We start from the raw sequence: 24,752 nt of genomic DNA on the forward strand, positions 1-24,752 counted from the left end.
AGGGCCCCAGGCAGACAAATGCATGCCGTGACATGACGGTCTGGCCAGATTGGCATCTGGAACATTCGGGAGGGAACTCTGGTCCACTCTCTTGCTTTTCTCTTCTGACTTACACAAAAATGAGTTCATTTTTCCCCCCCCGAAACTTAATGGCACGCCCCTAACGCCTTACGCTTGAGCCTCACTCAACATTTTCCAAAGCAGCTCCCCACCGCCTTCACTTCGTGTATGCCTCACAAGTGAAACACGAGGCGGGAGGGTCTGCCCATACGTCCACTTCACTGAGCACGACACGGAGGCTCAGAGAGGCAGGTGGTTGGCAAGAGGCGTGACTCTGAAGGCCCTCATTCTCCCCCCGCCCCACACCCCCCGGAGGGTGAATTTCCACTAGGAAGCAGTGCCCCCCCCCAGGCCAACGCTAGCATTCAGCTCTTGGATCTACAGCCAAGCCGCACAGCCCCTTTCTCACTCCCCACAAATCCCAACACATCTGAAGCCACCTTTGCATTCAGAAGTTTGTAGCAGGCTCGTGTCCATCAGTGGAGGTCCTGGCCCCTCAACCACCCAGGCCAGGAGCATCAGACGCCCCCCCGGCTCCCAGGACCGGCACTCTCTGGACGCCATCCCCTGCTGGACAGGGCATCTCCTTCTCCCACTCCCCCTTCAGCTCCCTGGTTCTGAGGACTGCTAGGGCAAGGAGTTTGCATCTCTAAGGGGGAGAAGTAAAGAAGAAGGGAAGGAAGGAAAGCTGGACCTCTCGTTAGCATTTTGGTAATTAAATTAGTGCAACCTTGGGTTGGCGAGAAAATGGCTTGCTTCTGGGGGGGACCCTGGAGCTCTCCGCTGTCTGAATATTCCATGTGTTTGTTTCCCTAGAGGGCTAGAGAACCCTGGACACAGAGTTCAGCAAGAGAGAGTGAAATTAAAAGAGGTTGTGAGTCTTTAACCTTGAGCCTGAAATGAATGTGAACCAATCCCAGACTCTTGGCTTCCTTGAAGCCGGGTAAACATTCGAGTATGTCGAACCCATCCCAGCCCGGGGCTTAGGCATTTCCTCAGAGCCCGCCAACGGCACGGGCCCCCTGCTCCCTTTGTGCTGATGAAACCAAAACGTCTGAAACCCCACAGCCTGGTCCTTTTCTCACCCCCACCCCACGCCCAAATGCGGCGTGTGAGCCCGAACCCCATCTGTAGGGTAGGCAGGGAGGGGAGACGGAAGAGCTTTTTTTCTTCCCACATTTTTTTCCATTTCAGCCGCGGAGAGGACCGAAGTGGAGACTTGAGATGGCCATGGCGGGATGTCCCGAAAAGTCCTGTCCCCACAGTCTTGTCCAAAGCAGTTCATTCTTTCTGTTGTCTCCATGCCAGGGGGAGGGCGAGGGGCCTGCATCTCATTGTGTGTCGTCCCCTCTGCATTGTCAGTCACATGACAGGGTCCTGCCACCATCCCTCCTCCTCCACCAGGCACTCCGGCTGGCATCTTATTGCAATTCAGCCTCAGAATGTGCTGGGCACTAGGTTGGGCAGCTACCGTGGTAATTATTATTTCCATTGTACAGATAAGAAAATGGAGGCCTGCCACACCTTTTTTGTTGTTGTTTTCACTTAATCAAGGGTATAATGACCCACTTATCCTGAGATCAGAATACTGAGCCACAAATAGGGAGTCCAGGGAGAAAGAAGTCCCAGAGCAGCCAAACAGCCTCGCGGCACACCAGCACTAATGCACAGCATCTGGCTGGCTCTCGCTTGGCCCCTGATGCCTCCTATTTAAAGCAGGATTCCAACACGCAGTGTTCCCTGGAGTCCCCAGGCCACAGCACGTAAGGAGGAGAAGGGACAGAGATGCTCTTGAGAAGACAGGGAAAAATCACAACTAGTAATCTAGTAATGATGGCTGACAGCAAAGAAGAAAAACTCAAAAAAAAAAAAACTATGGGGTCTTACACAAGACCAAGAAGGATTATTGACAAGCTTAAATCCTTCTCTGTGTGCTCTGAATTAAAAGGCAGAGGAGCATGTGTTGTGCTTCAGAAGGGCTCCCCTCTGAAATGGGAAAATAAAATAGGAGCTCCGACACTTAAACTCGTCAGCCACAGTCATGGAGAAGATTCGCACCCCTGGACAGGGTTTTCCCCACCTGTGCCCCACCGACAAGCTACCTCTGAGTTTAGCTGAGAGTTTCACAAATCCTGGGACCACAAGGGCCCCCCCACAATCGCCTAATCCAGCCCTCAGTCCCTGTAGTCTGGGGCGGCCACCGCTCTGCAGGGGAGGCCAGGCAGGGCACCCTCAGCACCAGGGCCACCTCACCTGAGGCTCTGCTCCTTGGAGGCATCAGTGCTGTCTGTTTCCCACCACTGGCTCCGCTCTGAGGTGGGGCTGGGAAGAGATAAGGAGGCACCTTTGGCGCGAGTCTCATCAGCCCCTTGAGACGACAGGCATGACCCCCTCCCAGGAGTCCAGAGAAGGGACACTCTTCAAAGTGAGGATCTTGTTCCTCTGCACCCTGTGAGGCAGGACAGAGGACGACCAGCGAGGCAGTGTGGCTTGCCCACGGTCAAGACATCCGAGTGGCAGAGCCAGGACCCAGACTTAGGTCTGCCTGAGCCCAAGTCCAGTGCTCTTCCCACTGGCCTGGAAGACTCAGGGTCCAACCTCCTTCCACTCTCCAGAGAACCACAGGTTCCACTGAGACACGGAAGAGGAAAGAACGTGCTGTTCAGTGGCTCCGTTCCCCACTCCCTTAGAGCCCCACCCAAGGCTGGGTTTGGCCATCTGATTCTGCCTCAGTTTTTGGTTTTGTGTTTTCAAAGCACAAATAAAGAAAGAAAGAAAATACCCCAGGAAATAAGGGGCCCCAAAGCCAACTCCAATAACCGGCCAGGGCTTTGAGTCTATACTCGAGTGTTTACCTCCCAAATGCATGAAGGAAAGAAACGGTGGGACAAACGGCCTCCGTTCACATTGTCCAGGCTTCCAAGTGTAGCCGTGTGTGTGTCTGTGTGTGCTGTGTGGTTCCTGACCCCCACCGTGGCATGCTCCCGCCCCTGAATGTCATCAGTCCGCCGGCTCCTTCGTGCTTTCTGGCTGCCTCTGCTCTGCACCCCGGAAAGCCCTGAGTTGGCTTTGGTTTGCTTCGCTGCCTTCAGTGTGATGTCCCATTCTCTGTTTGGTCCTTGTGTGTCTTCTCTCATCCCAGCTCATCCCACTGTCTCTCCTTTCTGTTCCTCTTCTGTTTGTGACACGTTATCTGTTCCACGTTGTATCGTTTCTTAACTGCGTGTGGTTTTTTTTAAGATTAATTTTTTTAAATAGCCTCTCCTCCTTCCTACTTTATTCCCACCTGGTCCCACTCCCCTTCTGCATGGTTGGACCTCTGCTTCAAAGTTAACAAGGCTCAGTCTCTCACTAGGTCTGGGTGCCCGCCGGAGCGGACTATGCTTCCTCTAACCACTGTTTCCCATCACCTCTTTGATGGGGCTTGATTCCTCCTGTCCTAAGACTGTAGTTCTGACCAAAACCAAAGCAATTTTAAAAACCTCATGGATGCATATAACCTGAGCCCCTCTTCCATTCCTCCCCTCCTGTCCATGCTCATAACACCCAACGACTGTGGATTCCAGCCACCTGCTGTGTGCCCTTACCCCTCTCCCCCCCGCCCCTCCTCTGAGGCCCCCAGAGCTTGGCTGTCGCCCCCCAAGGGCAGCGCTTCTCACTCCTGTGCTTTCCTTACAGATCCGCGTCGTGAAGGCGTTCCGTAGCTCTCTCTATGAAGGTCTAGAAAAGCCTGAGTCTCGAACCTCCATCCATAATTTCATGGCTCATCCTGAATTCCGGATTGAAGATTCACAGCCCCACATCCCCCTCATCGACGACACCGACCTGGAAGAAGATGCCGCGCTCAAGCAGAACTCGAGCCCGCCGTCATCGCTCAACAAGAACAACAGCGCCATCGACAGCGGGATCAACCTGACGACCGACACAAGCAAATCAGCTACCTCTTCAAGTCCAGGGAGCCCCATCCACAGCCTGGAGACGTCGCTTTAGCTGAGGACCCCGCCGCCACCCACCTCCCGGGCACCCACCCATCCAGGCACCCAGCTCACCCAAGCAGCAACGAGCAACAACAGGAAACCAAATACTGGCGAGAAAACCAACGTTTCCACCCAACAGACCCTTTTTCTGGCTGCGATGCTGTTTGAACTCTTTTTCACTTTGAGGCAAGGGGCAGGATCTCCTCTGGGGGCTTAAGGGAGTGAGCGATTTTTCCCAGAGCAAGCCCTTCCTGGCTCCCGCCCAAACCTGGACCAGCCATGCACCCGCCCGGCCGCCACGTCCCCTGCATGAATGTACTGTACACTTCCAGTCCTCCCCTTGTTTGGTTTATGGGGGGTTGGGGAGGGGTTTTTGTTTGTTTTCTTAGGCGGGAACTGCAAACAGACTCTTTTCTGAGACTACTTATCCAATCCACTGGTCCGTGAGTTTTTGAAATGCTTGCACAGCATGGTCTCAGTTGTATAGGTTAATTTAACAACTTTTTGAAATTGCAGAGCTTAACTCGCCTAGTAGATTTGCACCAATGGAACCGAAGAACTTCACAGACACTCACAACGTTATATCCATTTCTTTGTATCTATATCAACGTATACTTCTCCAAGACCGTATACGTCCATATAGATAGGTAGATATATATATATATATATAAATATATATACATGGATATATAAAGTTTCTTTGCCGGCATGTTGCCTTGTTTCTGCTTAAATTGCTCTATTTTAACTTATTTATGTCCTAAAAGAAGAATGTAATTTGTTTACAAACCTGTAGATAACATCTTTGGCTATTTGTACGGTTTAAGAACACTGGTGGCTGAGATGCTATAAAAACAGCTCGGCCCAACAGACATTTCCCTGGATTGCATCCTTGATGTTTTACGATAGCCATGTTTGATTTTTGCCTGCTGTTTCCGTTTGATAACGTCACTACCGCGGAAGGCTCAGGCAGAAGCCAAATGCCACCAAGTCCCCATCCTGAGGGGTTGCACACCATGCTCCGTAGACAAAGGGAGAGGAGGAGAGAAGGTTCCCTGGGCTTGCAGCACTGACGGCCGGCCTGGCCCAAGGATGACGGGACCCGCCAAGCATTGGGTTGAAGACTTTTCTCTCAATGAAACTCGCTTGAGTTTACTAAGAGCATTTCAAAAAGAGGTCCTCTTTGGCGCTGTCTGTACAGAGATGGAGGTAGTGTTGCAATATTATAAATGCTATTGTGTTGATTTTTTTTTCAGTTAGTAATTTAGGGGTTTATTTCCTTATAAATTGCAGCATATGAGCTGTTGGCATATTGGATGAGGATCATTATGGCTTGCTGCTTTTAATTTTTATTTTTGAAGAAGAATAGCCTTTTTCTCTGCACTATTTAGATCCGAACGAACCTTATGACGTGTATATTGAGATGTATTCAGTGTGACTTTTAAACCAAATTGTCTTCCCGTAGTCGCAATATATACTGTAGCCTTTTAACAACAAGTCTTGCTTTCCCAGACAGAAAGCCATTCTGAAACCCTACAGTATCACAGGTGAGAAAAGGTGGTTATTTTCCCCCCAAGACAATAACAGCACTAGTAATCCCACTTAATAAGAGCTTATTTAATTGTATGTCAGCCTCTTAACTGCTAAGCACTTTGTGGGTATCAGCTTTTTTCATAAAAGAACTTTTGTATTTAATACAAAGTTTGCGTTGAGACTTTTCGGCATACAATCTTTTTCCATAAACTTGTACAGTGCAAAAGACATTTTGAATACCATGATCGATGATGTCCCATGCTTCAAGGAAAACCAAACACTTTCCGCCTTGCTTGCGAAGTTCGTTTCTCATACTGACCCTCCCCACAGTTGCTGTGTGTCAGCCCGCCCCTTCCCTGCTCCAGGCCCAGAGAATTCTTCCACAAACAAGATGAGAGCCACTTGGGAAAAGAGCCATAGTCAGCCAGGAGGGCCTGTGTCTGGACGGCTGTGGAGAAACCTGAGGGTTTGGGATCCCAAGTCAGCCCACCCACCTGGCAAACCCTTCCTGGAAGGAGGACCTTCTCTGTGAGCGAGCATCGCCTGAATGTCACGGAGAAATAGCTCTGAATGTACCCAGCAGAGGAAACTGCATCCCGAAAGGGGTGGCCAGCCCTCAGAGACGCTGACTGGATTCCGATAGGAACACCACCAAAAGCCAGCCCACAGCTCTCCTGCCGAGAAAGGAGAGACCTGTGCCCGTCAAACTCGGGGCAGCCTTGGAATGTGGAGTTTTTTGTAGTTTCCTTTGTCAGGGTTTTCCATCACCCCCTTCTTTGTTCCAATTTTGTGTCCATGACCTCATTCCATGACACCAGGGAAGTTGTGCTTGCGCACCGTCCTCCCTGTTCATCTGGAGCCAGGATGCAAGGAAGGCAGGAGAGGTTTCTCTGAGTGGAGCCAAGCTTGCAGAGCAGGGAGTGATGGAAGCTACCAAGAATGCCTGACATTGGTGTCGGTCTTCTCTTGTCAGGAATGATGGATGCTCACACACACACACACACGCACCCTCACTCTCACACTTGCACACACATCCACACACACAGGAAATGATTGGTTTGTCAAAACTCACTGTAGTACATAAAGCTTGCACTCTGCGTCCTATATCTAGCAGCATGGGGTACGTTTGGCAGTTCACCCCATTAGGGGGTAAATAATTTATGACCATTCATCTGTTTTTATGAATTTTTTTATCTAGACAATAATTGTAAATAAAGAACTCACCGTCTCTGTTCATTTAATACTATGCAATGGTTATGCTTTCAATTGCTGACTCTTCGTACTCCCGCAGTGTGGTTCTGAAATGTCTGTGGTTTGAAAAAAGAAAGGCAAAAACCAACATCAGACAGAACACAGTAAATATATACTCTGTAATGTATACTTTTTTCTGGTTTGGGACTGCACCATCCACTTAGCTTCTTTTCATTATTCTGGACAAGGGCTCCAGGAGAAGGCAGCAGATTCCGTTCTGGGGTCTAAGCTCACCAACTTAGCCCCCCACAACAGATGAGGGAAGAGCAGGGGCCCATTCAGTGACCTCCAGGGCTGTAGAGTCACCTGCCTTTAAGGTGGGGGGGAGGAAACTGAGGTGTTTCATTCCTGCAACTCAAGCAGTGCTTTCCCTGACCCACAAGCAGCCTCGATTGCTCCCACCAGCCCCTCCCCATGGCCCCTTGCCCCCTTGTCCCACCCAGAGCATAGAGATGACAAGGGGAGGCTGCCCTGCTGCTGACACGAGACTCATGACAATGCCTGCAATGGGGCAGAACCCCTGGACCTATCTCATCCTGGGTATCCCAGTTACTCAACAGCCACACTTTTTCCCAACCGTGTTGAGATGCCACCTTTACCACAGACTGACAGATAAACATGGGTCTATTTCTGGAATTTCTCTTGTGTTCCCTTATCTGGGTGTCTCATGTGGCACCAGCCACATGGTTTTAATTATTATCACTTTATATAATTTTTTTAATATGTGGTGGGACAAGTCCCCTTCACTCTTTTTTTTTTTTTTACAAAAAATTTCCAAAATTTCCTGGTTATTCTCTCACATCTATTCTTCCAAGTAAACTTTAAAATTTTGCCAAGTCCTCCACCTGTGCCCTCCTCCCACCCCAAATACCAGCCCTGTCATTCTGTGTATAAACCCCTTCCCGCCACTGTAAGTGCTGTCCACTCAGGCTCCCTAAGTAAGGGGGCCTGTGAGGAGAGACCAAAGGGCGTCCTGAATCTTGAGGGAAGCCCAGTGTTCCTCCCATCGTCTCAGCTGTCCCCTAAGCCAGGGCGTCATCAGAGAGGCCACCAAGCCACCACCCAATCTCAGTTTGGGACCCAAAGTCACCCACCTTGGTTGTGCTTGGGTGCTCCCTCTATCTGCCCTGGTCCAGACAAGAAAGAGGGGTCTCCCCCAGACCCTGAGCTACCAGAACACAGGGCCCGGTTGCCCGTATTCCTAATTCTCCTCCTGGAGAAATACTTATTCCTGCCTCCCTTCCCTGAGCTGCTTCTCTGTGGGGGGAGGGGGTCAGTTCTTGCTCTTCATTCAGAGTCTTCAGCAGTTGGGTGCGAGGCCGTCTGGGGTGCAGCGATTCCCTGCCTGGCCTTTCTCACCATCCTGTCTCCCCTACCCTTTCTTGTTCCACTTACAGGAGGCTGTCACCCCGCGGCACTATGGCATGCCTCCTGCCCAAACCTCTCCCCACACTGTCTGAGATCCCACCATCGGAAGATCAGGGCAGGGGTGCATTTCTTGAATGCTTTTGGGTCTTGCAGAGCCAAGGCCTAAATAAGACAACAGCAGAAAATCCCCAAGTCTTCTAAGTTCCAAAGCAAGCTCTCCTGACGTTGACATAGAGATCCCACCCACCCGAGTTGGGGGAGGGCATCCCAGGCCCTGGGCATCAGCCATCACCCCCTCCACCAAAAACAAGAGATTTGAGGCTGCTTTGGGACCGCCCTTCTCACCCCTCTGAGTCTGTTTTGTAATGCCTGTGGTGCTCTCCCTCCGGACCTTTCCTCTCGGGGGTCGCCACACTTTGCTAACTCTTGTGTGCACATATTTTATAACAGAGTAGCAAGAAAATGGTGCCGCCTCCAGCTTCCACAAGCTGCCCAGGCTCTGGGGGGCTCTGGGACAATCGGGGCTGGGAAGTGACTGTGCTCTTATTATACACTATTTCTCTGTATCTCTGGCTTGTGCTCTTTGTAATTAATGGGATTTGTCTGCCTTTTCAACACTATACTGAGCAATAACAATAAATGCACACATGGAAACACAGACACGGTACACATCACAAGGCCTTTTTCCACAGGACAGCTGGGTCCCCATCCTCCGTGGATTTGAACTTCAAGGGAAACAGTCCCTGGGAGGGAAAAGCACTTTGCCCAAGGGTGCACAGCTCAGTGGGCAGTCTCTCTCCTTCCACCAAGACCCACCTTTTGAACACCCTATGATTTGAGGGACGCACGTTTAACTTGCTGTGAGTCGTTAACCTTTCAAGGGGAATGGGTGACAGTCCTAGGGAGCAAGACTTCGGGGGAAGGGGCCTCAAGAGGAGGAGGAGGAAGAAGAGATTCAGGGGCAGAGGGTCTGCAAGGTAGAGGCACAAATTGGAGAAAGCTAAGAATGGGCTGAGTTGGGGTCTGGGATTAACCAAAGGAAGGTGATGGGAGATATGGACACAGGATGTAGGTGGCACCCCCTCTTGGGGAGGGGGAAGGCAGAGGGAAACCCGGCACCCTAAGAGTCTGAACTTTGCAAACCTCTGCTGAGCAGCAGCAGAGAATGAGAACGTGCCCAGACCAAGAGATCGTCTCAATGTTGGTACAAAGGTTGAGGGTTGCACAAGTACACAACACACACACTCACACACTAAATCCCTTTTCAGAGAGAACCGATCCTCAGATCAAGCACCATAGGCCCATCCAAATTCCAAACAGTTTCACATCCAAGGGTCCATATAATCCAAATATCCACCTTCAGAGGAGGTATCATAATTCCCACTTGACAGAAGAGGAGACAGCAGCTCAGAGAGGTGAAAGGTGTGCCGCCCAGTAAGTAGGAGATTCAGTGCTGATACCTTGCAGTGTCGAGCCCAGAATCAGCACTCAAAACCACTATATTATAACGCCTTTCAGTCCCACCAGCAAAGACCCTATTGAAGAAAATACTGTTGCATTGTTTGTCCCAAATCCCCAATCTCTCCAACTTCAAAGCACCAAGGAATTCCTTCAATAACAACTATGCCCCGTGCATTATAGTTCTATTACACCTAACATGCCACTGTCCCCATTTTCCACTCAAGAAAGACCAGACTCAGAGGGAAGTGATTTGACCTCATCACCCAGAGAATCAGCGGTGCAGCTACAGAGCCAAGGGCAGGGCCTGCCCCTTGAAGAACAGGAGACTCAGGAGCCCCGCCTCCTTTGCTGTGCTCCACCCTAACATCCCCTGATCACACCTCTCCCCTATTTCTCCATTAGAGGGCAGTAAGGAGTCTTGAAAGCTGGGGTCGCGGTGGAAGGGTGGGTTGCTGCCCAGAGGCCCAGCCCTGAGTTCTGTGAGACCCCACTCCCTTGGCCCCCCTCCAAAGCTCCTTGATGGTCAGGGTCTGTCACGCCCTCTGAGCCTCAACATCTTCCTTCAAGCAGCGACATCTCCAGCTGGGGTTCTCACCTCAGTTTCAAGAGAGGAAACGGAGGGACTGTGACCTACCCAAGGAGAGCCAGGCTCCACCCTAGCTGACTCCTTGATGCCACGAGGGGCCCAGGGCTGCCACATCCAGTGTGGCTGAGGGAGCCCTCGGCTCTGTCCAGCAGGGCAGCATTCTCACTGTGCTTGTGGGAAGCCAGGGACCCAGAGGTTGCGAACCCTGGGGCTTGGGTCCTGGGCTCCAGCGGCAGGAGCCTGGCTGAGATCCCTCCTTGCCTGGGGCACCTACCCAACGACCCAGACTCACAGGATCCCAGGACTGTAGGGAAGGGGAAGTTAGGAGGTGCGGGTCCCATGGCTTGGAGAGGGCAGGGGGAGAGGGCTCAGCCTCTGGTAGGGGGCATCCCCTGGACTTCTCTGCCCCTGGTCCCAGCCTTGGGTCCTGAGGATGCCCTAACGACAAGGAAGCACCACTCCCCCCAAAATTAATCATCCTACGATGGTCATCATAAGGCAGGTCGCACCTAGAACCGCAGAGAGGGGGGTGAAGCTGTAGCTATGAATCCTCTCTTTTATATACGGATCTCCCGGTGATCGGGAGACAAGACAGGCTAGAGCATCACATTCCAAAACCCCCGGGTCAGGATCGCCGCGGAAACGAGAGCTCCACCCCGTGCGTCTCGCGGGTCCTGCGCGGAGAAGGGGCGGGGCTGTGGGAGGGCGTGGCGCGGCCTTCGGAAGGCCCGGAACCTGGGCGAGAGCGGCGTGCGTTGCTGCCCGGAGGCTCCTGCGCCGCGGCCCGACGGCCCGCCGGCCCGGCAACGGAAATACGCCTGTCGGAGGCGCCGGGGAAGCTGCCACGTCCGAGGCCGGGAGCCGCCGCGCAGCAGCCATGGTGAGTGTCGGGGCCGTGGTCGCAGCCCTCCGTGCTCCTCCACGCGCCGGGGCCGTTCTGCCCCTTCCGCCGCTGCGAGGTGTGGGAGCTCTGGGCCTGCCCCCCGCGCCTTCCTGGGGCAGGGCGGCCTTGGGAGCGCCCGGAGTTCTGCGGCCGTGCCTCCTGCTCCTGCCTTTGCTTCTCGTCCCCCAGCATCGAAAACGGAACCAGGAACACCGTCGGAGCTGCCGTGTCCTGAGCCCCTAGGTCATTGCCAGCGTTGCTCGTAGGGGCACCCGGGGCTGTCGTTGTCCACACCTTACGAACGAGGGGGCTGGAGGATCACAGAGGCCAGGCCTCCTGCACAGGGGCTGAGTGGCAGAGCCGAGACTCGAAGCCCCCAGCCCTTCCCTTCTGCCGCCTCCCACCCGCCTCTCTCAGCAGAGATGTTCGTGGAGCGTTTGCCAGACGAGGGCCCCGGGGGTCAGCACACAGAGGTCCGGCGGAGCGAGGACTCTGAGGGCGGGGGCTAGGCGTTCTGGATCTCGGTGGTATCCGCAGTGTCCATCACTCCGCACCTGCTCGGGGAGCGGTGACTGGCTGATGGGAACTTACGGATGAAGGTGTCTGGCCTGAGCCTGGCACAGAGTAGGGCTTCAGCTAAGCAGCGCTCTCGGCAAAGTGGGCGTGCCTGGAGTGTTCAGGAAACCTAGCTGAACCCAGAAGTCAAGACACTGGGTTTAGTTCTTGCTCTGCAGAGGGCTGGGTTTTACATTATTCCTCTCCTTTAGCCTCCGATTCTTCAGCTGCTGAGTAGAGTTGGGGTCTCTTGTGCTCTGACAGTCAGCTCTTTCTAAGTGAATTTTTAGCTCCTTAAATGACGCTGAAGAGCTGAACTTTTTTGAGGGCTGCCTTCTACTACTTAACAAGGACCAGACAACTTGAAGTGCTTGGGAGAAAAGACTTTTGAAAAAAGGTTTTAAGAAAAAAAAACAGTTATTCAGAAGTGTGGTTCAGCAGTTCTGGCTGGTGGGTAAGAGTGGTTAAAAATAAGTGCTGGTTGTCTCTAAGGTCCTTTGGTGACCTGGTGTGAAACTACCAGTAAACTTTCTTCCTGACTGCTTAGCGCTCAGCCATCAATTTAGGGAGTTGGAGGTAATGACTACTTGATGTTCTGGAGAAGCGGCCTGGTGGAGTGGAAAGCTCTGTGGGCTGGGAGTTAGCAGGTGGGGCTCTTCCCAGCTCCACCTTTGACTCGTGTCTCTTCCTTGGGCGCCTTCAGTTCTTTCATCTGCCAGTCAGCTCTGATTAACCCTGCTCTTCGTCCTTCCCAGTGCACGTGTGAAAGCACTCTGTCACCTCGCGGTGACACCTCGAGCTTGGCACCCTTAAGAGACTCTTTTCTTCTTTCTTCCTTACTTGCCTTCGCACACTGGAGGGGGGCGGGGGGGGGGGCCTTTTTAGGACTGTAGAATTTGACGAGAGAACCTGTGCTTACTTAATGTACGCCTCTTGAACTGCTTTGCATCCTCTTCCAGTGTCCACCTTTCTGAAAAGTCAAGTCAGACTTTATACCTGCAGGGCTTGTGCTGGAAAAAGATGAAAGGGGGGAAATGGTAAGAAATACCAAACTGAACCCTCCTTTTCAATCCCAGGAGTTTTAAAAGAATAGTGGTTGAGCAAAGTAAAACTGTCTGTTTTTGTTCATTTGCTTATTCATTCCTTCTGGTTGCAAAGCATTGCGCTGGGTGATTTGAGAGGATTCAAAACTGGCCGACACAGACCCTGGCTCCAGGGAGCTCACCTTCTAGTTGGGAGAAGAAACAGCATAAAGTGTTGTAGACATTAAGTGCTGAAGATATTCAGAGGAGTCCAGCTATTTGGGGGATCTGGGAATCTTCAAAAAGGGGGGCATAATTCGAGTTGGATCAGTAGGTGACAGTCTAGGATCTATCAAGGGGGTGGACCAGGAAGTAGCTTGAAACTCAGGAGAAACTTGAATCAGTTCTCCATGTCTTAGATATTAACTCTGTTATGCAAAAACTTGCCTGGAACATCAGAGCCTCTGTCTGGTAGAGGGAAGGGAACCAGCCATAGCTCCCTCAGGGACCCCCTTTGCCTCAAAGGTAGCCAGGACTGCTTGACATCCCTCCTCTTTGCTCATGTTATCCCCTCTGCTTGGACTGTACTTTTTTCCCTGTGCCACCTGGCAATTCCTCATCATCTAAGCCCCAGTTCATGGCCACAACCAGGGTGCTGTAGCACTTGTAAACCAGCATTAAAGTATTTATCTTGCCATGTTAAGGGTACTTATGTACAAGCTTCTCAGGGGCAAGAAATGCCTCTTATTTGTGTCTGTGGCTCCAGTCCCTTTTCAAAAAGAAGGTACTTCGAGTGAATGTTTACTAAATGAGTGAGTGAACAAATGAGATCAAGAGCTTTTGAAATGATCAGTGAATATAATGACGTGATTGCATTTGAACTGCCATCAGTTCACTTACCCATGATACTTTTGGTTCTAGGTGTCAGTAATTAACACTGTGGACACCTCCCATGAGGACATGATTGTAAGTATTCCTTTAGCCCTCCCTCATGGGCTGTGGACATGGGTATTTCTGTGGGAGGGAAACGTTACCATTGATGATGTATGAATCCAGTGTGGCTTTGCAGCCTTTGCCTGTTAGGCTGTAGCCTCGGGTGCGGTCAGCCTGCCAGCAGTGTCCTGCATGTGGGCAGGGCTGTGGCAGTCTGGTCACTCTGGTGGGAAGAACGTGGGACTGGTTTGTAGCTCAGGGCCCTCAGCCTTCTGGCCAACAATGTCACCTGCTCCGGGATGGAGACTGAGTGGGTGTGGAGGTTTGACAGCAGTGTTCCCACCTGTCTTCCTCCTGCAGCCACTTCTTGGCCCCACTGGAAAGGGGGTTAAAAGAAGGGCGAGGAGAAGATGACTCACTACCAGGACAGAGGCCAGGCCCCAAGGCAGAGCCAGGTAGGACCACCACAGACAGCGGCCAGACAAGGCTCTTTGAGCCAGAAGGCAGTCAGTGCGGGTATTTCCTGAGAGGCCAACACAGGGCTCAGTGTAAGAGGACAGGGCTGTGGAGAAGGTCCCAAGGTTGAAGTCTCCAGCAGCAACGATGCAAACTCTGCGTCATGCAAGGCCAAGCAGTCCAGGCAGCCCTACAGCATTTCGTCCCAGAGTTCCTGCCCTCACAAGCTGCCCACCACTGGTTGCTTTTGGGCTGCTGAGAGCTTGCCTCGTCTCGTAGTTGTATACGTTCCCTGGATGCAGTCGTGTGCGGTCTAGCTGTGAGGCCACACCTCCTTGGAGATAGTGTGGCACCATGGATAAGAAAATCCAATGTGAGACTCCCTAACCAATCTCTTAACTTCTGTGAGCCAGCCTTGATTTCCTTATAGCTAAAATGGGGAAAATAATGGATATGTACCTACTTGTGTGGGTTCAGTTTGAGGAAAAGCTCAGGCAAAGTAGTAATGAATAACATCTGCATGCTCCCTGAGTGTCAGACCCCATGCCAAATGCTGTTCACTCAGTATCTCAGTGAACCTTCATGACAACTTTAGGCAGATGCCATCATTAGCCCCATTTAAAGATAAGAAAAGTGAGGTTCAAGGAGATTAGATAATGTTTCAAGGTTGCACAGCAGATAAGCTAAAGAGATAGGATTTAAATCTCTTAGGTACTGTGCCCTGCTTCCTCCCGAAGCGTGGGATAGCACTCTGCAGGAGAAGTGCTTCAGAAATAGACTTGCAGAGAAGAGCTGTCTTAACACCTGCACTGCCTGCCTTCCAAGAAGCCAAGACCTGGACTAGTGGAGGGAGTTGACTTCCGAAGAAGAATGGGGCTGCTTTCCTTAGGTAGGGAGAGGAGGAGAGAATGTTGAAGCAGATGGAACGATTGCTTCCGTTGATAGGATATCATTGCTGCTGATAATCACAAGAGTGACAGCTGATAGTTCCTAAACCCCTGGGGTAGGACAGCTGAGGAAAGTGCCATCTGTTGGAATAGGCAGGGCCAGCAAACAGGAGGGACCAACCAATATGTTCAGTGGGGTAGCAGGCGTAGTGGCTCAGAGAAGCCATCGCATAGCTGGACAAAGAGCTAAGGGTGGGGGCCAACCTTAGGTCTGGATGGCCGATCAGCATCGAGGAAGTCAGTTCATCAGTGGTGGGACAGGCGACATTTAAGCCATGGGTGGAGAGTCTGGGTTACTGGGTACACTACTAGGAAGAAGGTCAAGTAGAAACCCAGGACCAGAGGTCCACAAAGGATCCAGGGCCATGCGTGGAAGAAGGAGTCCAAGTGTCTGAATGGAACCCTGTGTCCCGGCCAGATGTGCATCATGGAGGACCTGATTGGGACCTACAGACAGTCAGAGGCCACCTCCTTTGGGTCAGCATTAGCCCTGGGTTCTGGGGCTGAGCTGAACCCCTGGGTATCTTCCCCAGTAGCCCATGGAGCCTCAGAACATGATGGAGCCTGAGGAAAGAGGAAGAAGAGAGAGGCTGGACCAGCTTTTTCTCCTCCATACCCACCCTACAGGACAAGATTGGAAAGGACTTCCCCTGTGTATGTGAAGGGTCTAAAAGCAGCTGGATCTGGTTTTTCTTGTCCCTTTCAGAAAGACATTGCCTGTCAGAGAAGTGAGAATGTTGACAGGCTAGCTTCCTGCCTAATAGTGATTATTCTTTGAGGTTAGATTCATTTCAGTAGACTCTGGTCCAACTAGACTCTGTCCTGGTGACTGCCCCCAGCCCACCCCCGCCACCCAGCCTGCAGGCTTCCTGAGCTGTCCTTCCTTTGCAGCACGATGCACAGATGGACTACTATGGCACCCGCCTGGCAACCTGCTCGTCAGACAGGTCTGTCAAAATCTTCGACGTGCGCAACGGAGGGCAGATCCTCATTGCCGACCTCAGGGGGTAAGTGCAGGGCAAGGTCTCAGAGAATGGCTGGGCTTCTCGGATGTGGCAGGAAAGGCTGAGAGCCCACATCGGAGCAGCCCGTAGTGCAGTGAGCAGAGGTCCTGGGCTGATGATCCAGGAGAGGGTCCCAGCTCTGCTACCAAAGTACCCACTGGAAGACCTTAGGCCAGAGAGGTTACCTCTGGGAGCCTTCCCCTGCTCACCCTCAGAACAGGCTGGTGCTGCCCCCTCCCCGATAGAGCCGCTCGCAGCAAGCCTTCGGTAGCTACTGCTACTTTTAAAATTGGGAAACTGCCTCTTTTTTTTTTTTTTTTTTTTTTACAAGTTTAGCCAGATGATCTAAAGTGTCACTCAAGGGCGGTAGTGCAGAATGTCCTAGTTATTATATAAATCCCGTAATTCTGCCCGTTTGCCCGTGGCAGGTATTCAGTGAATATTTACAAGTGTTTGACATACCTTCTCCCTCCTGAGATTCTTGAGATCCTGGCTCTCATTTTTATGGCCACATCTCTGCTGCTCTTCTTCAGTTCACTTCCTTTCAAATAGATGGGGGCTCTTAACCTTAACCTTAATCCACAGATCTGCAGGGGTTCAGTGGATAGAATTCAGGGGTTGGGGAACTGGAGCAGGGAAAAAAAAGTCACGTCTTTATTTTCAGTGACTCTGATATTTAGCATTTCCTTCAGTTATGGATGTAGGCCAGAAACCACAGTAGTATTCATAGTGCCTGTCACTTTTTTACCAGAAGTCAGAGATATCTTCCTATCACATTTCAGGTGTTGTAGCCATCTCACGATAGCAGGTATGCTCATCACTACTTTGAAATCAGAGTGGCTGTTAGACCTGCCACTAGAGTTTGTTACTAAATGTCTTAAAGAAGCACACATGTCACTGTATCATAAAGTGTTCTTTAGCGTTTCAGTGACTGTATTTCCATATAACTGGGTTTCCTTTATAATCCTAGTATAATCTAAGTATTTTATCTGTTATTCTGAGAAGGGACCGTAACCTTCCCCAGACTGCACAAAAGAGACTAAAGCCCTGGACGAGTAGGGGCTCAGTACACGTTTGTTAACTGAATTAAAGAAGACCTAACTAAAGTGGTAGCCGTTTGGGCAGATGGCCTAGAAGTTGCCCTCATCCTGAGTGTCAAGAATCAAGTGACTGAAGAGCCCAATGCCACCTTCCCTGTCCAGCAGCCCCTGGCTGAGCAGAGAGCTGCTAAGGTGAGGCCTGGCTGCCAGCACTGGCAGAGGCAGTCACGTCTGCTGTCACGCAGTCCTTTCTGCTCTGTGTTTTTCTTACGCTCGAAGGATGTGAATTGGTGAGAGAAAAAATTCACACCCCTATTCTTTTTTGAAAAGAATATTCAATAATATTCTTTCAGTTAGAACTGTGCTAGTTGTAGGACATTTGAGGCTACTGAGAGTTTCATTAGCAGCTCCTTTTGTAGGGACTGGAAATGTACTATTGTCCCAGCCAGAGGGTGAAAGAGTGAACAAGGAGCAGCAATAATACCTCTTAAGGCATTGAGCGTCTTTTGTGTTGGGGTTTTTTCCTTTTCTTGTACCAAGCACTGTTCCATGCTCTTGATATGATTTATCACAAAACGTCTCCTCTCGTGGTCACCCTGTGGAAGCAGTCTTGTTTATAGCCCCATGAAGAGACCAAGCCATAGAGAGGATGTGGTCCTTGTCTGAAGTCAAGCTCTAGTGCATGGGGAGGGGGTGTGAAAGAGCCTGGCCCATCCCCTCTGCACCGTGCCACCTCCTGTGTGCTGGGTGCCCACCCTTCCCTGGACCAAGAAACATCTCCAGTACAGAAGCCAGCACAGGGTACGTGCTCAGACAGTACTGATAGGTGAATGCGCAAAGGTCAGAAGAGAAGAGGGAGACATGCTTGTGGAACAAAATACAAGAGTCCTGGAAAGTATCAAAATGAAACAGATACTGCCTCCTCAAAAAGCTGGCCATCTGGAAGGCAGAACAGCGATTCTCTACAGACGCTCACTGAGCTCTTGCAGGTGCAAACCCTAGACTGATCGGTGACAGTGCTGATGGCAGTAGATGTAGGTGGTGCTGGCTGCAGTCTGGGGCAAGTGAGAGTTCTGCTGGCTCAGGACAGAGAGGCTGACTTAGAGTCCTGACTCACTTCCAGAGCCTCTGTGACCTCCCTGGGCCTCAGGGTCCTCACTGCCCAATGAAGATCCCTTTTGGCAATGGCGTTCTATGGCTCTCCCTTTTGAACTTCTTAGGCAGTTCCATCTTAAGACACTGGCTCTGCCAACCAAGAAAGCTATTCAGTTCTTTCCAGAGTAGCGGCTGGCAGAGCACAGTGAGTTCCTCCGGCCCATCTGAGCAGCCTCTCCCCTTGCAGTCATGAGGGTCCTGTGTGGCAGGTGGCCTGGGCCCACCCCATGTATGGCAACATCCTGGCATCCTGCTCCTATGACCGGAAAGTCATTATCTGGAAAGAGGAAAATGGCACCTGGGAGAAGACGCACGAGCACACGGGACATGACTCCTCAGGTACACTGAGTGGGGCAGGACAAGGTGGGGGAAACCTTTGAGGAGAAAGGTCTCTGTCTTGGCCAGCACTCTGGTTCCTTGCTCCTTGTGATGCTCCTTGTTTGTCCCTTGTGCTTTAGTTGGCTTTTCTACTAGTCTGTCCACAATGGAGGGAAGGGCCTAAGATCTAAAGCCAGTCCAAAGCAAAATGAGAAAAGCAAAAATAACACACTGTTTTTTTAAAGCCTTATTCATTTTAAGTACTGGCCTTTATTCTCAGTTTATTGCCCATCCTACTTTTTGTTAAGATAGATGTCAGTTTGTGAAATGATGATATTGGTAGGTGATGGGTTTTTTCGATCTCCCTAATTGACAAAATTACAATTTGCCCCTGCTGATCCCTGGAATTTTTTTCAGAAATTTAGTAAAATGGTAAATCTGGGAAATGAAAGTCTGCTCACTGTGCCTCCCTCCTTCCTGCAGTAAACTCTGTGTGCTGGGCCCCCCATGACTACGGCCTGATCCTAGCCTGTGGGAGCTCTGACGGGGCCATCTCCCTGCTGACCTACACTGGGGAGGGCCAGTGGGAAGTGAAGAAGATCAACAATGCTCACACGGTAAGTCCAGACCCTGCCTGCATGGAGAGGGTAGCTCTGCTGCCTTGCCGTGTGTCTCCTGTGGACTCCCTAGAGAGTGGCAGGATAGTGTCGCTGCTGTGCAGTGGGCCAGGGAGGGGGCTGTCAGTCAGACTTGCTTGGTGGAGTAGCTCTGAGCCTCTTTGCTCTGAAGCCAGACAGAAGCTGCATTCAGGGAGGCCAGGCTGCACCAGCCTCATTCAGGCCAGGGCAGGAGTTGGCACTGGTTCCTCACTGCAAGCTCCCATGTCAGGGAGGGCCAGGGCACTGGCAAGGTGAAGGCAGCAGTCTGCCTACCTACCACCTTTGCTGTGGACACCTCAAGTTGACATGCCTTGCAGTGGTCATTGGGACCCCCGAGAACTGAGTGGTGTTATAAAAAGCATCATAGGAATTTACTTCCCTGTACTTCTAGTCATTGGGCATTAAGGTTGAAACAGTCAAGAAAGCACTGTGGACAGGAGGAAAAACTCACATTTCTTGAGCCCCTGCCGTGTGTTCTGTAATCCTCACAAACATTTGTGAATGAAAAAAGAAACTGACAAATGTACAGATTTGCAAGGTAAGCAGTCTTATTCCCTTGTTATGATGAGCCTCAGAAAAAGTAGTGACTTAGAGAAGGTACTGTGCTGGGGTCAGAACCCTGGAACCTGTGTGCCTTCTCTACACAGCAGTTCCAGCTTTGATGGCTCCAAATGCTTCTGCAATTTACCCAGGTGGGAACTTAAAGGCGGTACCCCCAAGCTTGACACTGTACTTTTGCAGTTCTCAAATTCAGGGGATCCACAGCCTGTCCAGCCCTCAAGGCCCCAGGAGCCTGGCTCAGGGTCTTGTTACTTTGGCCCTGTGATCCCCGTTTGCTGACTAATTTGCAAAAAGGAATAAGCTGGGAGGCTTCTGGGAAGAAGGTAGGGAGTGGCATTGTAGTTTTTCATTCTTTCCACATCTCTTCATAAAAACCAACAGAGCAACTAGGTGGTAAAACCAAAACCTCATGAACAACATTTACAATGAAGCCATGTAACAGGGTATTTCCACAAACTCCAAAATACAAGCAGAAAGGAATGAACCAGCAACAGCCACAGGACTGCATGGCATTGGTGTCCAAGCAGAGGAAGAAGGAAGCAGTGGGTTCCTTCTCAGCCTGAGAAGAGGAGTGCCCCCAAAATGGCTGGCAAATACTCACTGGAAAGCATAGCTGGCCAGTTTGAGAACAGCTGAAACTGGGAGAAGTTTTGTGTTTTTGTTTTTAACTTTTTTTTAATTAAGATACAATTCACATATCATAAAATTCATTCTTTTTTAAAGTACATAGTTCCATAATTTTTAGTATATTCACAAAGTTCTGCAACTATCACCACTATCTAATTTCCAGAACTTTTTCATCACCCCAAAAAGAAACCCAATTAGCAGTCACTCTTCACCCTACCCTACCCCCAGCCCTAGGCAACCACTAATCTGCCTTCTGTGTCTATGGGTTTTCCTATTTGGGACATTTCCTGTAAATGGAATCATACAATATGTGGTCTTTTGTGACTGGCTTCTTTCCATTAGCATGTTTTCAAGATGCATCGATGTCATAGCATATATCAGTGTTTCATTCCTTTTAATGGCTGAATAGTATTCCATTGTGTGAATATACACATTTTGTTTAGCCATCCTTCAGTTGATGGACATTTTCAGCTATTATAAATAATGCTATTTACACATTTAAGTCTAAGTTTTGTGTGAACATATGTTTTCAGTTTTCTTGGGTATATACCTGGGAGTACAATTGCTGAGTCATGGAAACTTCATGTTTAACTTTTCAAGATACTGCTAAACTGTTTTCTTTTTTTTTTCCCATTCATTAGTTTCTTTTTTCTTTTTTTTTGCTTTTTCTCCCCAAATCCCCCCAGTACATAGTTGTATATTTTAGTCATGGGTCCTTCTAGTTATGGCATGTGGGGCGCCGCCTCAGCATGGCCTGATGAGCAGTGCCATGTCCGCGCACAGGATCCGAACTGGTGAAACCCCAGGCCACTGAAGCGGAGTGCATGAACTTAACCACTGAGCCACGGGGCTGGCCCCAAACTGTTTTCCAAATTAACTGCACCATGTTACAATCTCACCAGGAATGTATGAGGGTTTCAGTTTGTCCACATCCTTGCCAACACGTGTTGTCATCCGTCTTTCTCATTATAGCCATCCAAGTGGGTGTGGAGTAGTATTTCATTGTGGTTTTGATTTGTATTTCTCTAATGAGTCATGAGGTTGAGCATCTTTTCACGTGCTTATTGGCCATTTGTGTGTCTTCTGTGGAGAACTGGCTGGAAGGGGTTTTGTACTGTGTCATACCAGGTGAGTGCAAGGAGCCCACTGTAAGGGAGACTGAAGAGGCTTGGGAACCTGACCCTGAGGACCCACCAGGACTTGCATCCACAACAGGGCCTCGCGGGGGAGGAACTGCTGGGAGTGAGATCAAAACGGAGCCACACAGGGACACAGAGAGGATGGAGCCCACAGTCAGGGAGGGGAACAGAGCCTGGAAAGCCCCAGAGCAAGCCGCACGTTTGTTTACACAAAACAGAGACTTCTGAACTTAGAACGGCTTTCCTGAGCCTCACTTTATCAGAAAAACTAATCTTACATAAAAATAACAGAAAAGCGTTTGAGGTGAAGCCACATACAAAGTCTTCCTTGTAAGAAAGAAAAGGATCTGCAGAATAACATCCCTATAAGCAATGAAAGAAAGACATGCCCACGAAACAGAACAACTGTCACCCACTCTTTCAAATCAAGCTCAGAGGCACTTTTAAATGATGTGAGACACAAAAAAACAGCATAAATCAAAATTAACAAACTCAGAAGCGAGGTGACAGCACTCAGGGAAGCATTAGAAATAAAATTTTTCTCAGAAATAAAGTCTAAATTAGAAGGAACACAAGAGCAAATAAACACAACAGATAATGCCTTAAGAGAAACAGAGTGTGAAAAGCAGAAAATTTTTTAAATCAAAAAAATGAAGAGAGAAGGGCTGGCCCAGTGGTGCAGCAGTTAAGTTTGCACGCTCCACTTCAGTGGCCCAAGGTGCACCAGTTCCGATTCCAGGCACAGACCTAGCACTGCTTATCAGGCCATGCTGTGGCAGGCGTCCCACCTATAAAATAGAGGAAGGTGGGCACAGATGTTAGCTCAGGGCCAATCTTCCTCAAAAAAAAAAAAGAGAGAAAGTAGAGACAGGCAGAGATCAAATGTATGAATAATAGGAATCCCTGAAGAAGAAGAAAGAACAAATACTAAAAACTAATTCAAGAAAACTATCCTAAAATTTTTAAAAAAAGATTTGAAACTACATATTGAAAGAGCATACCCTACACTTAAGGATATCAACCCAGAATTCACCAGCAAAAGGACATAATTCTAGTAGGATTACTGGCTTTTAAAGAAAAAGAAAAAAATCCTTTACACATCTAGGAAAAAGCCATGTGACTAATAAGGAAAATAGATTATCATCAGACTTTTCAACAGCAATGATTTCACGCATAAGAAAAAAGAACCCATTTACAAAACTCAAGGGTAGAACGTGTGAGCCAAGAATTTATAACCAGCAATGCTGACTTTCAAGTTCACACAAAGTCTCATACTCAGAAGTTCATAGCAGCCCTAATAGCCCAAAACTGGAAATAATCCACATGTGCATCAGCAGGTGAATGGATCGACAAATGGTGGTATATCCACACAATAGAAATGCTACTTAGCAATAAAAAGGAACAACTACTGATACACACACAAGATGAAGAACTTTAAAATAATTATCCTGGGTGAAAAAAATCAGACAAAAAAATACATACTATGATTCCATTGATCTAAAATTCCAGAAAAAGCAAACTAATCTACAGTAACAGATCAGTGGTTGCTAAGGGGGGTGGAGATGTGGGGAGATGGATTACAAAGGGACCTGAGAAAACTGGGGAATGATGGATGTAGTCATTATCTTTTTTTTCCCCAATAAAACACTATGTTTTTATTACCTCTTTTATTTATTTATTTTTTAAGATTGGCACCTGAGCTAACAATTGTTGTCAATCTTCTTTTTTTTTTTTTCTGCTTTTTCTCCCCAAATCACCCCAGTATATAGTTGTATATTTTAGTTGTGGGTCCTTCTGATTGTGCTATGTGGGACGCCGCCTCAGTGTGGCCTGACTAGCAGTGCCGTATCTGCGCCCAGGATCCGAACTGGCGAAACCCTGGGCCACCGAAGCAGAGTGCGCGAACTTAACCACTCGGCCACAGGGCCGGCCCCACCTCTTTTTTTTTTTAAATGGAGGTATAATTGGCATGCAACATTATATAAGTCTCAGGTGTTCCACATAATGATTCAGTATTTGTATACATTGCAAAGTGATCACCACGATAAGTCTAGTTAACGTCTGTCACCATACATAGTTACCAAAAAAAATTTTTTTTCTTGTGATGGGGACTTTTAGGATCTACTCTCTTAGCAACTCTCAAATGTGCAATACAGTATTAACTATAGTCACCATGCTGTATATTACATCCACATGACTAATCTGTTTTATAGCTGGAAATAGGTACCTTTTGACCCCCTTCACACATTTTGCCATCCCCCTCCTCCTGCCTCTGGCAACCACCAATCTGTTCTTTGTATCTATGCCTTTGGTGGGGGAGGCGTGTTTCTTTTTTTTAGATTCCACAGAATTGAGATCATACGGTATTTATCTTTCTGACTGACTTACTTCGTTTAGCATAATGCCCTCAAGTTCCATCCACGTTGTCACAAATGGCAAGATTTTATTCTTTCTTTATGGCTGAATCATATTCCATCGTAGATATATATATATATATATACACCGCATCTTTAGCCATTCCTCAATCAATGGACACTTAAATTGTTTCCATATCTTGGCTTTTGTAAATAAATCTGCAGTGAACATGGGGTATATGTATATTTTCAAATTAGTGTTTTCATTTTCCTCAGATAAATACCCAGAAATGGAATTACTGGATCATATGGTAGTTCTGTTTTTAATTTTTTGAGGAACCTCCATACTGTTGTTCATAGTGGCTGCACCGATTTACATGCCCACCAACAGTGCACCTGGGCTCCCTTTTCTCCACATCCTCACCAGTGTTTGTTATCTCTCGTCTTTTGATAGTTATTCTAACGAGCATGAGGTGATATTGTGATTTTGATTGGCATTTCCCTGATGATTAGTGGTGATGAGCATATTTTCATGTGCCTGTTGACCATCTGTGTGTCTTCTTTGGAGAAATGGATATTCAGATCCTCTGCATTTTCTAATTGGATTGTTTGGTTTCTTTTGCTATTGAGTTATATGAGTTCTTTTATATTTTAGATATTAACGCCTTATAGATATATGATTTGCAAATATTTTCTCCCATTCAGTAGGTTGCCTTTCCCTTTTGTTGATGATTTTCTTTGCTGTGCAGAAGCTTTTTAGTTGGATGTAGTCCCACTTGTTTATTTTTTATTTTGTTCCCTTCGCTTTTGTAGTCAAATCCAGAAAATTATCGCCAAGACTATGTCAAGGCGCTTACTGCCTATGT

General features: G+C 49.0%; 2 protein-coding genes across 19 annotated transcripts in view; both read left to right on the forward strand.

The window, feature by feature from the left end:
* Nucleotides 1-6,813, forward strand: part of ATP2B2 (ATPase plasma membrane Ca2+ transporting 2) — a 351,827-nt gene extending 345,014 nt beyond the window's left edge. For 11 of the 16 annotated variants that reach the window (XM_070576502.1, XM_070576508.1, XM_070576509.1 and 8 more), the window contains one exon: nucleotides 3,739-6,813. In XM_070576502.1, the coding sequence (XP_070432603.1) occupies nucleotides 3,739-4,050 (312 nt within the window). In that variant the 3' untranslated portion in view covers nucleotides 4,051-6,813. Of the gene's footprint in view, nucleotides 1-876; nucleotides 932-3,738 lie in introns of all 16 variants that reach the window. The other 5 variants (XM_070576510.1, XM_070576516.1, XM_070576517.1 and 2 more) reach the window with 2 other exon arrangements.
* Nucleotides 6,814-10,932: 4,119 nt separating this feature from the next.
* SEC13 (SEC13 homolog, nuclear pore and COPII coat complex component) overlaps nucleotides 10,933-24,752 on the forward strand; it is a 28,602-nt gene continuing 14,782 nt past the window's right edge. The window contains exons 1-5 of one of the 3 annotated variants that reach the window (XM_008536081.2): nucleotides 10,933-11,113; nucleotides 13,615-13,659; nucleotides 15,921-16,036; nucleotides 18,416-18,567; nucleotides 19,030-19,163. In XM_008536081.2, the coding sequence (XP_008534303.1) occupies nucleotides 11,111-11,113; nucleotides 13,615-13,659; nucleotides 15,921-16,036; nucleotides 18,416-18,567; nucleotides 19,030-19,163 (450 nt within the window). In that variant the 5' untranslated portion in view covers nucleotides 10,933-11,110. Of the gene's footprint in view, nucleotides 11,360-13,614; nucleotides 13,660-15,920; nucleotides 16,037-18,400; nucleotides 18,568-19,029; nucleotides 19,164-24,752 lie in introns of all 3 variants that reach the window. The other 2 variants (XM_008536082.2, XM_070576534.1) reach the window with 2 other exon arrangements.

The sequence above is a fragment of the Equus przewalskii genome, chromosome 15 (assembly GCF_037783145.1).
Source record: "Equus przewalskii isolate Varuska chromosome 15, EquPr2, whole genome shotgun sequence".
Classification (NCBI taxonomy): domain Eukaryota; kingdom Metazoa; phylum Chordata; class Mammalia; order Perissodactyla; family Equidae; genus Equus; species Equus przewalskii.